The 15552-nt window shown below is 50.1% G+C and overlaps 1 protein-coding gene across 4 annotated transcripts in view; it reads left to right on the top strand.

The window, feature by feature from the left end:
• Positions 1-15184, top strand: part of LOC116952277 (uncharacterized) — an 80136-nt gene extending 64952 nt beyond the window's left edge. For all 4 annotated transcript variants that reach the window (XM_032971480.2, XM_032971479.2, XM_076074133.1 and 1 more), the window contains 6 exons: positions 143-265; positions 3688-3850; positions 4967-5075; positions 5627-5808; positions 6180-9779; positions 10515-15184. In XM_032971480.2, the coding sequence (XP_032827371.1) occupies positions 143-265; positions 3688-3850; positions 4967-5075; positions 5627-5808; positions 6180-9779; positions 10515-11311 (4974 nt within the window). In that variant the 3' untranslated portion in view covers positions 11312-15184. The remainder of the gene's footprint in view (positions 1-142; positions 266-3687; positions 3851-4966; positions 5076-5626; positions 5809-6179; positions 9780-10514) is intronic.
• Positions 15185-15552: the final 368 nt, after the last annotated feature.

Genomic DNA, 15552 nt, shown 5'->3' with positions numbered 1-15552 from the left:
TTGGACCAGATTTGATTGTCGGCTCCCCTAACTTTGGGAGTCGATAATTGATTGCCTAAACAATTGTCGATAAAACAGCGTCGATCTTTAAATCCTTCACCTCGCTCAACTCACCTCTCCCGCTGTGCTTCGTTCCCATTAGGAATACCTGCGGCTGCAGAACTGGGAGGAGATCCAAGACGGGCGACTGGCCGAATACGAGACTAGTAGCAAACGAGCGCTGGTCGTGATTAGAAATAAGGACATCGGAAGCATCCTGCACACGGTAAAACGGGGTGGATGGGCCACACAGAGAGTCCGTGTCAATGGTCAATATTTCCACGCTGAGTATTTGTTAACTTTGGGAGTATTCTGAGAATAATTGTAACCCCCAGAGGTGCAGGGGGAAGGACAACAAACTAAAAACAAGCATTTCTAAAGAAATGAGTTTTCCATCTAGATTTAAAAGTGCATAGCTCCAGTGGCCTAATATCGGAAGGAAGAAGGTTCTAGACGGCCACAAAAGCGCAACTGAAAGCACGCGGTGGGTGCAGTGACTCGCGCATTGCCGTATTTACTCGCTTTGTTTGTGTGTGTGGGTGTGAAGGTCTCCAATGGTTCGAGTATGTTCGGGTGTATCAGTGTGTAAGAGTGTCAAGTGTCTATGTGAGGGTGTGTTATGGTAGGGAGTGCGCGCTGCACTACGAACTCTGCGAACCGAGTTTGATTCCTGCTCATGACTAACACCAGTGATGATTATCTGAAATGATCCTGGGTCTCCCCTAGGTCCACTCAGCTTCAAAATTAGTATCTGGTGCCATGTGTAAATAACAGCACTAGGGAGATAAAAGCAGTTTAACACGTAGGCTTTTGCGACTAATGTCCATAATATAGGTGTTTTGGGTTAGATCACGTAAATATAAATGTCGTTAAACTTGCCACCACAGATATAGACAGTTGGCCACCCACCTTCTCGTGTGCCGGGCCGGCCTTCAAAGGTGCTCGCGAACAGTGCTTGCCCCAACAGTCTGTACAGGCCATACGGGGGATCTTGGTCTTTAATGATGAAACTGAGGGTGTATCAGTGTGAAATGGAGTAATGTTCAATGTGTGTGTGCGCTATTAACCCAGCTATCCTGACAATAGCTGGCATCAGTCGTGGTCTTGCAAAGCTTCAAAATAGTTCATCACAATTTAAGTGCGCCTGTGCAACAACAGGAAAACAAAAATATAATTATCTTGAGGCTGTCAGACAGAGGTGGAGTAGTGCACAGTGGTTAGCACTTTGCTTTGAACTTTGGAACCTATGTTTAATTTCCCAGCATGGCATATGTGCTTCTCTAAACACTTGTGGGGAGCAGTGAGTGCAGTGGTTAGCATACTGTTCTATTAACCTAGTTATTTCAGCTGTCCGAGTTCAATTCCTGGTTGTGGTCCTGTTCCGCCCCCCCACCACCTTTCACTGACCAGCATGGTGAAGTATGGTCACACAGCCTTTTGTGTCCCAACATGGGGTGGGCAAGGCATTCGTGCAGCAGTGGACTGGTAAAGGATTATGGTATGCAGGAGGTCATGGGTTAGATCCCAAACCCTGACGATGCCTGTTGTATATTTGGGAATTCACGTGTTCTCTCTCCCAGTGGTGGTCAAGTAAACTTTTCTCCGGGTCCTTTAGTTTTGGCTGCTACTCTAAATTTCCACATGTGATATTATGCCACTGCGACAAGCTATCGTGTGAGACCAGGTCACCTCTGAAAAAGAGCTAATAGCTAATTGGGCTTCACCTGATGAATAGAATAGTTTAGTGTATATGCTGTACAGTCTCTGCTATAACACGGTAGTTGCGTTCCTGAAGAACTCGGGGTTACAGAAAAATAACGTTATAAATATATAAAGTCACATAGGTAAAAAATATAACAACAAAAATCACCACGTTTCGGCCACAACACAAGCGGCCTTCATCAGGTGAAGGGACCGTACCGTCATGAGGACAGCGTTGGAGTGAAGACAGTCCAGCCCAGGTCGCGTCCTTTTAAGCTGTGTGGGAGGAAACAAAACGCTTTGACAAAGGAATTAGCATAACATGACCGTAAAGCGCAGGAGGACCGGCAAGGAGGGGGGGAGGGGGAGGGGAGATTTGAAGCTTTCGTGCCTGCAAGGATCCATACTCTTTGGTTCTATTCGGTAAAGTCACGTAGGTAAAAATTAAAACAAAAATCACGACGTTTCGGCCACAACACAAGCGGCCTTCATCAGGTGAAGGGACCAACCTGTCCAGCGGACAGCGTTGGAGTGAAGAAAGCCAAGCGCTGGTCGCCTCCCTTTAAGCTGTGAGGGGGCAAACAGCAAATGCCCTGACAAAGGAAATTAGCATGAAACGCACCACTGACAAAGCTTGGAATTAGCACAAGATGATAATACACCACCCTGGGAGTTTGGAATACCACTACTAGAATAAATATACTTACAGTACCCCGGGGTTTACAAATTGAGCTGCACTTGTGGTGATTGCTTTATCGGGGAGACGAAACGACATGTCTGACCGAATTCGCGAGCACAAATCAGATTTGAAACATGGCAGAACGAATTCTTCTGCCGTGGCTGACCACTGTTACAACGCTGTGGGTGATCACGATATAAATTTTCTCCGATACCAAGGTCCTTTGTAAACCCACGGGTTTTCATCAGAGATTTATCCACGAGGCAATTCAGATTTACAAACAGACACAATTTCAACCGATAAGATGGTTTCAAATTAAGCAACCATTGGAAAGATGCTCTAAATCATACCAAACATTAAACTAATTTTCAATGGTACAGTATATTTATCCAAGTAGTGATATACCAAACTTTCATAGCAGCTTATTTCCCTTCACACCAACATTTGTAAACTCCGCTGCCCCCCTCCTTGCCGGTCCTCCTACGCTTTACGGTCATGTTATGCTAATTCCTTTGTCAAAGCGTTTTGTTTCCTCCCACACAGCTTAAAAGGACGCGACCTGGGCTGGACTGTCTTCACTCCAACGCTGTCCTCGTCACAGCACGGTCCCTTCACCTGATGAAGGCCACTTGTGTTGTGGCCGAAACGTCGTGATTTTTGTTGTTTTATTTTTTACCTACTTGACTTTACCGAATAGAACCGAAGAGTATGGATCCTTGCAGTCACGAGAGCTTCAAATCTATAAATAATTATATAATTTGGAGTAAAGCGCAGTACGCGGTAACACGTTCAATGCGTATGCAGGCTGAACATAGACTTGAGGCACGTGGGTAGCATCTCGAAGCATCTCGAAGTATCCAGCAGCATCGCGCCTTGTGTGATAATGCTATGCCGTGGCAACTGCACAAACGCTTATTCCTACTCTCGCGACGTAGTTCTGTTCACTCAATCGCCTTATATCCAATCCGCATCCGTGTTATAAAAAATGTGTCCCCTAATAGATTCATCGCGTTGTATCCAATTTGCGTTATGAAAACACACAGCGTTATAGCAGAACTGACTATTGTAATTGTATCAACACAGGCGGTGATTGCCGTACCTAAGATAGGAAACCAGCGGTTCAGAGTTTTGGCAGGGTATTTATTGGTCGGATCGCAGTTCAGGATTTTTGCTGTTGGGTTTGCAGTTTACATGTTTTTTTCCTTTCGCTCCCCCACGAGGGTCGCTTGCGTTGACCGGCGATTTCCGCGCATCACTGTCTCCACCAGATCCCACGGCTGCTGCAGTTGCGACAAGCGTCGTCCGGCGTGCGCTTCGCCGGCGTGGACGGCCTTGCTGACATCACGAACCGCTCGTTCCGCAAGCTGCTGCACCTGGGCGGCTTCCTCGTATCGGATGACACTGCGCTCAAAGAGGCAGCCAGCGACCCTGGTGGGTAGGCCCCACTGTTTTTGGTGAGCCGGGTCACCCTTGCCAAATGAGAATATATCCCGGTCTCTTGTTTGGAGTTCTCATCGCATGTTAAATAAAATCAACTTGAAGCATGGAGCCGTCAACTACATCATAATTCATGTCGTTTCTGTCATCGTGGTCTCTGGCGTTTAGTAATTGCCGTCTGTGTCGTTACATAATCGCACCTGGCAAAGCACCGTCATCATCGTCATCACTGCTTCTCTCACCTCAACATTACCACTGCTACCACTGCTTTGCTCACCACTGGCACACGGACCTAATTTGTTTGCCTTTCCTATACTTTGCACTGCTATTATGTTTTTCTATTGTTTGTTGTTGTAACGTTCTGACCCCATGCCCCGACTGGATATCTGTGAAAAAGAGCTATAGGGCTCATCGGATTCCTCCAGTTTAAGTAAATATTCTGATTCTGATCATTATAATCACAGTGGCATCGTGAAGTAAACAAAACAATTGCATGCTGACCGCAGTTCATTCGGAATTGCACAACCGGTGTTCAGTCCAGGCCTGCAAACAACACACCTCTCCGTTGATTACGATAATTTATTGTACTTCCACAAGCAACAGCAACAATGTTTGTTTTATTTAAAGACCTTTGAGAACAGTTTGGTTTTTATATGGAGACCTCGGTAATAATTACATGAAAGCAGCAAATTGAGATACGCATGCTTGGAATTCATTTTGAGAGACAGAAATAGGGGCATGTGAATGAGAGTTTGATGACATAATTCGAACTATTCATAAAAAAGTGAGCCTGGGCAGGAAATGTCAGCAAGAATAATTAAGGAGTGCCAGCCAAGGAATGGAAGATATCTCCGAGAGGATGCTTGCCCTGGGGGACATGGAGTTGTGAAATCAACTCGGGATTGTGAGAGGTTGCCGCGGCTTGTGGAGGTGTTCATACACCGGTGGATTGACCATGGCTGATGATGTACGATGATGTACGTAGGAATGTTTAACGACGTATCCAACCGCGGTAATTGGAGGTGCAATGATGGTGACGAACAGCAAAAATTATTTCTGCATCGCATTCTTTTGACGCCACGGGCACCGTCCCCCCACGCCCCACCGCAGGTCTGGTGCAGAAGTTCATCGGCGTGCTGCGGTCGCTGAACTCGGTGGGCAGTCGGTGGGTGTGGAAGCTGCACGGACGCATGGTGAAGAACCTCCACACAGCTGGACGGTGAGAACCCCCCCCCGACCAGCATTGCGGAGGGCTAGGCCTATGGCCAAAGGATGGTCTCTTAGAGGGCAGTGGAGCAAGTAGGTTGTTGACCTACCGTGTGCGTGCGTGCTGGCTCACCCACCCCCTCGTACTGTGCCGGCCTTGATCGGTTCTACTTGCGAACAACACTTGCCCCAACAATCTGTTAAGGCTATACAGGGATCTGTATTTTTGCATCTGCCTGGTTTTTTTTCTTTTTTTTTCCCATCTGCCTCTTTCCGCGTCTAACCATATGTGTCTCTGCTTGCCTGTCTTTCTGCTTAACTGTATCTCTTTCCACCTATCTCCATCTCTCTGCCAGTATGCCTATCTCTCTCTGTCTTTCTCTCTGCCTGTCTCTCCAATCTCCCTGTCTTTCACCCCATCTATATCTTATCTCCCTGCCTCTGCCCCTCTTCCTGTCTCCATCTCTATCTGTCTCTCTACCTCTCTGTCTGTCCGTCTCCCTGTCCGTGTGTCTCGTTCCATCATCTCCATGTCTCCCTCTCTCCCTGTCCGCGCGTTGCCAGGGAGAGCTGCGTGTGGGGTGACGTGCTGTCCTTGGTGCTGGGCGCCGAGCGGCAGCAGCTGGCGGAGTTCCTCCCTCCCCACGCGTGCGACGACGCTTGTAACGCCAGCCTTGGCTTCCTGGGTTGTGCGGTCAGCCTGCAGGCGCTCAGTCCGCAGTGTCGCTACACCGTCTTTCTCACCGGTGAGGGGTTCGCTCAACCGGCCATGCCCGGCCGTGCTCACCCGGCCACGCTCACCCAGGCACGCTCACCCAGGCAACCGTTAGAGTCACCTGCAGGTGCTAAATCCGTAGTGCTGGCTGGCTTGCTGTGTCGCTTACCCGTGAGGAACTCGCCTCGCCACACTCACCGACGACCTGTACATACTCATGCTGTTTTTCCCCCACACTCGCCCACAATCACTTGTGCTCACCCACGCTCGCCCAATCACAATTACCCAACAACGTTCATCTGTGCTCATACACGCTCAACCACGCTCGCCCACGCCATCTTCCGAGTGCACCCCGACCGTGGTGCTCGCAAAACAACACCTCCCGTGTGTGTCTGCGCGCAGGCAACGTGGAAGAGAACGTCAGCAGGTTCCATAATGCCGGCATCGCCGTCAGCACCATCTCGGACTTCATCACCAAATTCCACCAGGGTGCTTTCGAGCCCACCCACCGGCGAATGGCGATGGCCGCCGCCAACGTCGCCAAGCAGAGCAAAGAGCGAGAAGCGTGCCTGCAGCACCCGCCTGAGCCCAACGCCAAGACGAAGCTGCTGAACCTTGGCCTACAGCGACCTCCGATGTCTGTGCCTTCGGAAGAGAGGAAAGACGCCGGGAAGCAGGGCTGGCCGCTCGTGCGGCCGCTACCGCCAAATCCGTCACAGCCACCGCAACCGCCACAACCGTCGTTACCACCAGCGCAAGAGCGGCAGGGCCAGGTCGCGGCGCCAGCAGCATTACCCGATCTCAAAGAAAGCAACCAGACCCGGCCAAATGTTCCACCGCCCGCTGCCAAACGTGATCCACAGTCAGAAGGACCCATGTCGACTGTAGCGGTATCGGCAGCATTGGAGGATCAGAACGTGAGCGGCCAGTTCTGGCCGAACGTCTTGCGACCCGCAGTCAAACCTGACCCGCTGCCGAGAAAAGCGTCTATGGCGGCGTCATTGGATGGGAAGAAAATGAGCAGTTGGGAGAGTCAACCTGTTGAGCACGACAATCAGTGGCTGAAAGCACTTACTGCGGAAGAGAAGGAAGCTGACAACCAGAACAGTCCTCTTGTCCCCCCGTCCATTGAAAAGTGGGAACAGCAGCCGACGCGGCCTGCATCGGTTGCTCAAGAAGTGAAGAAAGAAAGCGGCTGTAGTTTGATCTCGGCAAGCTCCGTCCCTTCTTTTAAGCAGCAGCAACAGCAGCAGCAGCAAATGAGAGTGAAGAACCAGGAAATAAAAGTGGCCTCTCGGCCCTTGTCGGATGACGCGACAAAAGTCGGTGCCCAGAGCTGCTCCCTCGTCCACTCAACCACCATCTGTGGTGAGCGGCAACCCGACCCAGTAACGTCGACAGTATGTGATGAGACACCCGTCGTTGTGCCGAGTCCTTCCCCCATTCCTCGAACACCGCCGCGACCTGAGCAGCAGCTGAAGGCAGCCACGTCGTCGGATGAGAAGGATACCGAGGAGCAGAGCAGCACCTTCATCCGCCAGCCTACCTTCGATAAAGAACAGCGGCCCGTGGTGGTGTCGTCGATGCTGCTGGACGAGGAGGAATATGGCAGCCGGGGCAGTTGTTTGGTAACGTCGTCCTCGTCCACCCGAGAAGAGGGGCCTGCGGCGGTCACGTCCACAACATCGGGAGCAAAGAGGGAAGGCAAGCGGAAGTGTTGCTCCTCCACCACCACTCTGTCAGCTCTGAGACAAGAGCTGCAGCCGAGAGTGGAACCTTCTGCATCAGCGGTGGTAAAGAAAGAAACTGAGCGTAGCAGCTTGGTGGAGCAGCACCAACAGCGCACAAGTGCTTTGAGACCGCCAGGAGAGACGATAGAAACGCTGCAAGTAGATGGGACGTACGGAGGCTTGGGCTGGTATTCCGCCTCAGAAAAAGCTGCAGCACCAGTGCCCTTGGAAAAGAGGGAAGACGACGAAACTAGCTCCTCTGCCATCCATCTGTCCACCGATGAGAACCAGCAGCGGCAGGCCACGGTGGTCTTGCCGCCATCGCCTCTAAGAGCGGAGAAAAAAAGCGGCCAGAGCTCGCCCCGTGCCCACTCGCGTGCCGGAAAGAGTGAGCGACTTCCCAATTCAGCTGCGTCGACACTGACCGGAGAGGTGGACGACGATGGTAGCCAGGTAGGGCGTTTTGTCTCACCGCCTGTAACCCCTCGCGAGCAGCAGATTGGAGCAGCTGCTTCGGTGGTTTTGGCAGAGACGAAGAGAGAAGAAAAACAGAGGTGTATTCTTGTCCCGCAGCAGTCACAACAGCAGCGGCAGTATTTCAAGTCTCCGCCATTGGTAGAGAAGAAGGAAAGAAAGCGTAAGTGGGCGTCTGTTTTGTCTTCCAGTTACAAACAAGAGCAGCAGCAGTTGAGTCTAGTTTCGTCAAAGTCGATGGAAGAAAAGGTGGATGGCAGACAAAGTAAAGCACCCCTCCTGCCGCTGTCCACCGTCAGCATAGAACTGCAGCCCAAAACAGCAGCCTTGGCGGCGTTCGAGAAGAGGGATGCTTCCCAAAGGAGGTGTCCCATCCTGCAGTTCGCCATTCACGAAGACGGGCAGCAGCTTCCGGAGCAGAAGACGGAGAGCGGCTGCACGGCAGGAACCGAGCATCTGCCCCGAGTGGCGGTGTGCATGTCGCCTGAAGAGAAGGGGAAAACGCAAAGGGGTTCATCCGTCGCTATGCACGAAGAGTGCCTGGCAGTGGTGACACCCGCGTCGAGCCAGCTGTGGGCAGAGAAGCCCAGCAGCACCCAGAACTTTTCTTATGCGCTCTCGTCGTCGATTTCAGAGCACGGGCAACAGTCGAAGCCGTCCCCGCAGATGACGTTCGAAGACGATGAAGAAACCGGCAGCCAACAGAGGCAGCTCTTCCTCCCCAGGCATGATAGGCAGCCCAGTCTTGCCGCCCCAGCACCGCCGGTAGATAAGAAAGATAATAAAGACTCTCGCCATAGCCGGCTCGCTACCTCTGTGCACGAGCGGCCGCCAGCAGCTGAGGCGGCAGTGTCATCGTCTCCCTACGACAAGCGCGAAAGCGGCGAGACTTGGATCCCTGTCGCCCCACAGCAATCTTCAAGGAAGGAGCAGCAGCAAAAGCCAGAAGCGCTGGCGGCAGTGATGGTGGCGGCGCCGCAATTGGAGGCGGGGAAGCACAACGGCCAGGGCAATGCCACCCACGATAGCCTTTGTCCCAGTATCCCAATCTCACAGGAGGGCAACCATGACCTCGCGGGTGACCTCGCCGGCGGCAGAAAACATGGACCGGCGACTCCACCGGATGAGCGGGCCGAGTGCAAGAGGCGGAGGACAGACGTTGGAGAGCCGCCCGGACCGCCGCCACGCGACACCAAGGCGGAGTCCGACGGGAAACGTGATGATGATGGCGTAAGCGATACCCCCGATGAGAGGAAGCAGTGTGATGAGAAAAGGGCAATTAGCGATCTCCCCACTCCTCCCGCTGTGTTGCATTTACGTGTTTCATCATTTTCTTCATCTGGCGACAATGCGAAAGGTCAACGGGGTGCGTTGCTCCTTCAAGGAGATGGGCAGGTTAGAGTCGGGGGGTTGCCTGACCGGTCCAGGCTGACGGTTCACCCGTCTTGCCAGAGTGAGCGCAAGAAGAACATTTTGAAGCCGCTGTCGCTCTGGGAGGAGATAAAGTTGCGACACAAGCAGGGCAACCAACACACGGCGGGAATGGCGACGGCAGCGGTGGCAGCGCATGGCAGGGAGAAGCCAGGCAGGGCCGACGGCTTGACGGAGAAGTCAAAGATGGGGGCAGCGGAAATGCTATCGCCGCCCGCGTTCCACCGGGACGGCTGCACGGAGAAGCGCGCGGAGACACCGAGCGGAGATCAGCAGCAATGGAAGACTCCCCCAGAGAGGATGAGGATCACGAAGAGCAGTGCGGAGGAAGAGTCGGAGAGGAGGAGGAGACGTTCTCCGGGTCGAGGTGAGTGCCAAGCTACGCTTGCGACGATTCATTCTCCCCTCTTCCTTGCCATTCGAGGAATCATCGTGATTCAGGAATCGATTTCTGTTAACTCAAATGCGTTATCCAATTCGCATCCGCGTCATAATTTTTTCCCTAATACATTCATCGCGTTATATCCAATTCACGTTATGAGAAAACACGTGTGATAGAAGAACGGACTGTAATTCTTACGTGTGCATAGTTTGATGCGTGTTAATTGGGAGAACTTGCAGCAGTTGTCGCCCTCTACCATGAACCTACTGCTGACTGGTCATTTGCGACAGCACCCTCGTAATAGAATGGCACAAATACCAAAAGCACTCATTATTTTATTTGAAATTATAACAATTTTCAAAGCACTTTAAGGCACGGGACTGATCATATACAACACTCATCACTGCTTTTCATAATATTGCACTGTGGTGTCGGGACGTACTCCTGCGAGCTGACTATTTAATCTACGCTGAGATGGCGATGGGGTGCGTCCGCATATTGTGCCATAGGTAAGTCATATTTTCTATGACCATTGATCAATTACGTAAAAAATGTTTGCTTTCATTATTGGAACAATTTTGTTTTTAAATTGCACTGTGAGGTTGCCTAATGTTTTGAATACATTCTCATCATCAATCATCCACCTTGCACCTGCACATTGCCAATTTGTGGATGTGCTCTCCTATTCATAAAAACTTTTATCCCCTTCTTGCTCTGTAGACGACTCTTTGGACCGTGGTCTGCATTCGTCGCAAGCACCACACACACAGCCCTGGTGCCAGACAGGAGACCCAGAGCAGAATAACAAGGACTCCAGCACCACTGACGCCACATCCGCCAGTGCCAGCAGCAGGTGCCCAACTGAGGAGTCAGGCAGCACCATAAAGCAGCAGCACCTCCCGACCACCAGCACCACCGCAATGACAGTCCTCCCTGCCCAGCCGAAAATACCGCCACAGCCGCCGCTCCCACCCAGCAGCCCCCCTCCTCCGCCACCAGAACTGCCGCCACCACCACCACCACCAGAGTGCCCACCCTCTAAATCGCTGCCACCGCCAAGGCAACCGTCTGATTGCGCACTGCAGCCTCTTCTGCCGCCGCCACTGCCACCGCTATTCCTGTCACAGGCATTGCACCAGGGGGTGCAGCCGTGCCTCTCGCGACCTGGGTTCGTGCTGCCACCTCCTCCCTGCGCGACGGTGCCGCCCCCTTCTTGCCCGATAGCGCCACCCCAGTTCGGGATGATGCCGCCCCCTTCCTGCCCGACTGTGCCACCCCCTTCCTGCCCGACTATGCCGCCCCCTTCCTGCCGGACTCTTCCGCCGCCTTGTCCGACCGTCCACCCAAATAGCCCTCCGCCTGTTCAACCGCCTCCGTGGATGTTTGTGGGGTCGACTGGCACCCTTCCAGGCCCAACGGCAACTGCCCGACCGCCACAGGCCAGCCCAGCACAGACGTACCAGCAGCCGTACCACTATTTGCCACACTACAGCGGGCCTTGGCAGCCACCCTCTTAAGTTGGCCCCGAATATTTTCCATGTGGATTGTGGTGTGCTGAGTGCAGAAATATTCTCTGGGGTCAGCTTCCCACATATGTGATGGTGCAGCCCTGCAATTTCTTCCCTGCTTCACGACTGGCAGCAGAAAGGCCCTCTGCAAGAGGAAGCTCTCAGGAAGCTACCTTGAGAGGATAGTTGGCCTCTTCTACACTGGCCAGTATTCTTGGAAGAGGTGGAAGTACCGACAATTTGCTCCACCGTGTGCGGGCGGCCCTGCTGATGGATTTAGCTGTGAACTGACCTGGTTGAAATTATGCCCTGGGCATGAATAATCTTCAGGCTGGGTCAGGTATTGCATCTGAAACTGTAAAGCACAGTTTTTTTGCATCTCTCAGCGCATTTCCGGCTTACAATTTATCCAGCACTGTCTCGGATGTGGCAGTTTTGCCGTGATAAGTCGATTTTTGTTGAACCGGTTTTTGTGCGATGAGCTCACGCTGTGCGTCTCCACTGTGGAAACATGGGCAGTTCAAAGTCATGATGCACCATTTCAAAGTGTTGTCTGGAGATTTACTGCCTTTTTCCAATAAAAGTTGGGCTGTGTTTAAGTGCATGTCTGTAATAACGTCCGATAAAGTCTGATTAAAAAAATCTGTTCGGCAAAAAAATCTGAAGTATTTCGCCAATTAGCCACCACACTTGAATTAAGCGCTCATGGCGAAATTTGCTCCCAATCGTTTGTATTCTGTCAATAACGTACGTTTCGAATGCGCCAAAAGTATAACAAACATCTCGGAAATCGAGGTGCGGCGTTTGTCGGCGAGTTTTTTTTACCTCTAACCTTTTGTCAAGTGGTGCACTCTGCGACGGATGCACGGTGGTGGGGAGAAAGGGGGGATTGAACATTCATTGAGCCGGAAGTATTGGTGTTTTGCGGTTTGGTCCATGAAATGTGTTATGTTCGTGCGGCTGATCAATGTTCAAGCCGAGACACCAAACTAACAACACCAAAAGCATATTTTCAGACCGTGTAGATAATGTGCCAGGCACACGCACCCCAAATTGTTGGTGGTGCTGAACGAAAGTAAAGTTAATTGACGACAGTAACGTCATGGATATCAGTAATCTTACCCAACGGTGTGCATGTGTAAATAAACTAAGTGCGAGAAAACGAAACCCAGTTATAATGTAAATTATTTTATGGTACAAGATTGATTAAACTGCTGCGATTGGTGTTTTTGCATGTTTACACTGGCAAGCTGGTTTGTAAGGACACTGCTTCTGATTTTAAGGATAAAGAAGTTGTCTTTGAACTGCCAAACGTTTTAAACTCGAGTTTCTCGACCAGTACAAAACATTCTTCTTGAGGTCTCAAACTCGGTTGGATTTGTTACGCCAATTATTACTTGACGTTCTAGTTAAGCAGTGGCGCGGCTATCGAGTGTAGGGGTAGTACAGCTGCACGAGATCCACGGGGCCAGAGGAGGGAGTCCAGGCTTATGAAGAGGAGGGGCTCAGGGAAATTTAACAAGGGAGTTGGACCATTTCATTCCTTGCAACCAGCGGCCATGCCAACTACACTACGGCCTTTGCAGCGAATATGCGTTACGCTCGTGCGCGAACACGCCTAGCGATGTATTTTGATGAGCTTGTCGATGAAGGTAGCTCGCGTTTTTTAGTCTGTCATCTGTTATAGTAATAGGTGATGATACTCTTAGGTTCTTTCGGTAAAGTCATGTAAAAAAATAGAATACGACGTTTCGATTGCAACACAAGCAGTCGTCATCAGGTAGAACTAAATTTGAGAGACAAAACAGACACGGAGACACAGACAGACACACAAGCAGATAGACGACACAGAGAGAGACGCAACATAGACACAGAGACCCAATGCCTCTTGTTTCTTGGCCTTAAATAGAAAGGGGGGGGCAGAGAGAGAGGTGGGTCTGCTGGAGCAGATAATTTAGCATGTCAATGAGAGCTGTGTGTAAATCGACCCTGTGGCGGGTCTTTCTCTCCCCCTGCTACCGCGGGGTGGATTTACACACGGATCTCATTGACATGCTAATTTATCTGCTCCAGCAGACCCACCTCTCTCTCTCTGCCCCCCCCCCCTTTCTATTTAAGTCCACAACAGGAGGCATTGGGTCTCTGTGTTGTCTCTCTGCTTGTCTGTCTGTGTGTCTCCGTGTCTGTGTTTTGTCTCTCAAATTTAGTTCTACCTGATGACGACTGCTTGTGTTGCATTCGAAACGTCGTATTCTATTATTTAATGTATTTTCTTTCTACGCGACTTTACCGAAAGAACCAAAGAGTAATTCCTGCGGTCACGAAAGCTTCGAATCAAGTTTAATAGGTGAAGGTGCAACCCTGCAATTTCTTGCTCGTGGCCACTTGCCGAAAGGTCTACTGCCCGGCGGAGCTGCCCCCCCCCAAGAGGAGGATATTTTAGTCAGACGTCTTCGAAGAGAAAGGAGTATTCGCATATTACCTCACCATGCAACCTGCCCGTGCATCTTCCCATTGTAATAGTATTCGTAATAATCCCAGGTTTATACATCGGACCTCCATTTCTATTGTAACATGTATGTTGATCTTCTTTCGCACCGTACGTAGCCAACCATGCTAATTGTAAGGTTGTAAATTATGTGCATTCTTTACAGTCCTTGTTAAATCCACTGCTGGGGTTCGTTTGACCATGCTTCACCACTTGAGTCAATGTGGGTTGATAAACGTAGGGTTGCAGGGGTCACTAGTCGCACAAACTATGACTGCATATTTACCGGTCCTATTTACTGCAAATTTGGAGTTACTCATTACCTCGTGTTTTTTTGTAGTAATTTGGACCGGGTAGTGTCTCTAGGACCGGTTCAGACATTACTCGCCACTGACGTGACCGAGAATTGAACTCCAACTCAAGAAGCGACTTTTTACCACGCTGCGCTCAAACCGCTGCACTCCCACTCGCCCACCCACTTGTACAAACTTGGATAGAAATCCGAAGTTGTTAAGTCCCTAGCAATCCCACGTGGTGAGGGTGATTTTGGGTTTATTTCCAGGTGGTTGAAAGTGGTGGAATACGAGAGGCGAATCATCCAGTTCAATTACTGTGATCTCTGCACTGAGATAATCTGGTAGGTGAATAACACACAAGTCCTTATGTGTATGTGTTTGACCATCGACACCAGAAATTAAGACACCTAAAACTTGTTTCTTGGAGTTTTAAAATCCAGAGAAAACGGTATTACAAGTGAAATCTACCTCTCCAACTGAATAGAAAAATGTGGCAGTGTTCAAGATACCCCTGCCAACTGACTGTCAAGTCTGTTAACAGAATGAGTGATGACCTCATTTAATGATGCTAAGGTTCCTTGTAAACATTAACCAATTCCCCCAAAAGGTCGTTCGGCCCAGCCGTTAAAAATGTTGGCTTCTGAGTTGCATATTGGCATTGCCCATATTCTGCTTGATGAAGGCGCCTCCACAAGTGACCACATCTCACAATCTTGCGATGTAAATATATTTTAAATACTTAAACGCCGGTCTCTTTTTGATTCGTGAATCTGTTACGAGCAGGAGATGTTTTTCACTGCCCCAGCGGAAGTGGCAGGAGCATTACATTCGAGGAAGAGTTTCTCTTCGACGTTTTCCACGGTGCTTCATTTTTCTGGGGTTCTGGCAGTCGGCGATTGATGAATCTGTGCCATCAGCTGTTTCTACACAAGCGAAAGATTACACTTACATTCGCCCACAGTTCTTAATAATAAAAAAATCAAGACATTTCACCGAAGAAAAATGCACTTGGTTGTGATGTTTGCAGTTCAATTGAGAATGTTGAAATGTTATTGTTGAAATTGTTATTTTGATATATAAATATATTGTTTAGACTGCTGTTGTGTTGCAGTCGTATGTGTTAACAGTAACGTAACCTGTGCTTATGAGGCACCTTTTACAATTTATCATGAGTTCTAAAACTCAATCTTCGCCAGCCACCGCAATACAACGCTAGTAGTTGATTTTATAGAGCATCTAAATAAATATATATTTTAAAGGGAAAACAACTAAGAAGTGTGCAAAGTAGCATGGAGAAATGCACGCTTGGAATTACATTGATAGAAGAACATGTAGAATCGGAGAACATTACCTGGTTAACATTTGTAACTGGTAAGTTGGCTTGGGTAGGACTTGCTGTGGGAAGGGATGACCTACGATCAATAATAAGAATGGTGGCAGCTTTTGAAAGTAACACGTCCAAAAGT

Source organism: Petromyzon marinus, chromosome 46 (genome assembly GCF_048934315.1).
Source record: "Petromyzon marinus isolate PM22_M1 ecotype Great Lakes invasive population chromosome 46, UKy_Petmar_22M1.pri1.0, whole genome shotgun sequence".
Taxonomy (NCBI): Eukaryota; Metazoa; Chordata; class Hyperoartia; order Petromyzontiformes; family Petromyzontidae; genus Petromyzon; species Petromyzon marinus.
This window is presented reverse-complemented; position numbering and strand designations above follow the sequence as displayed.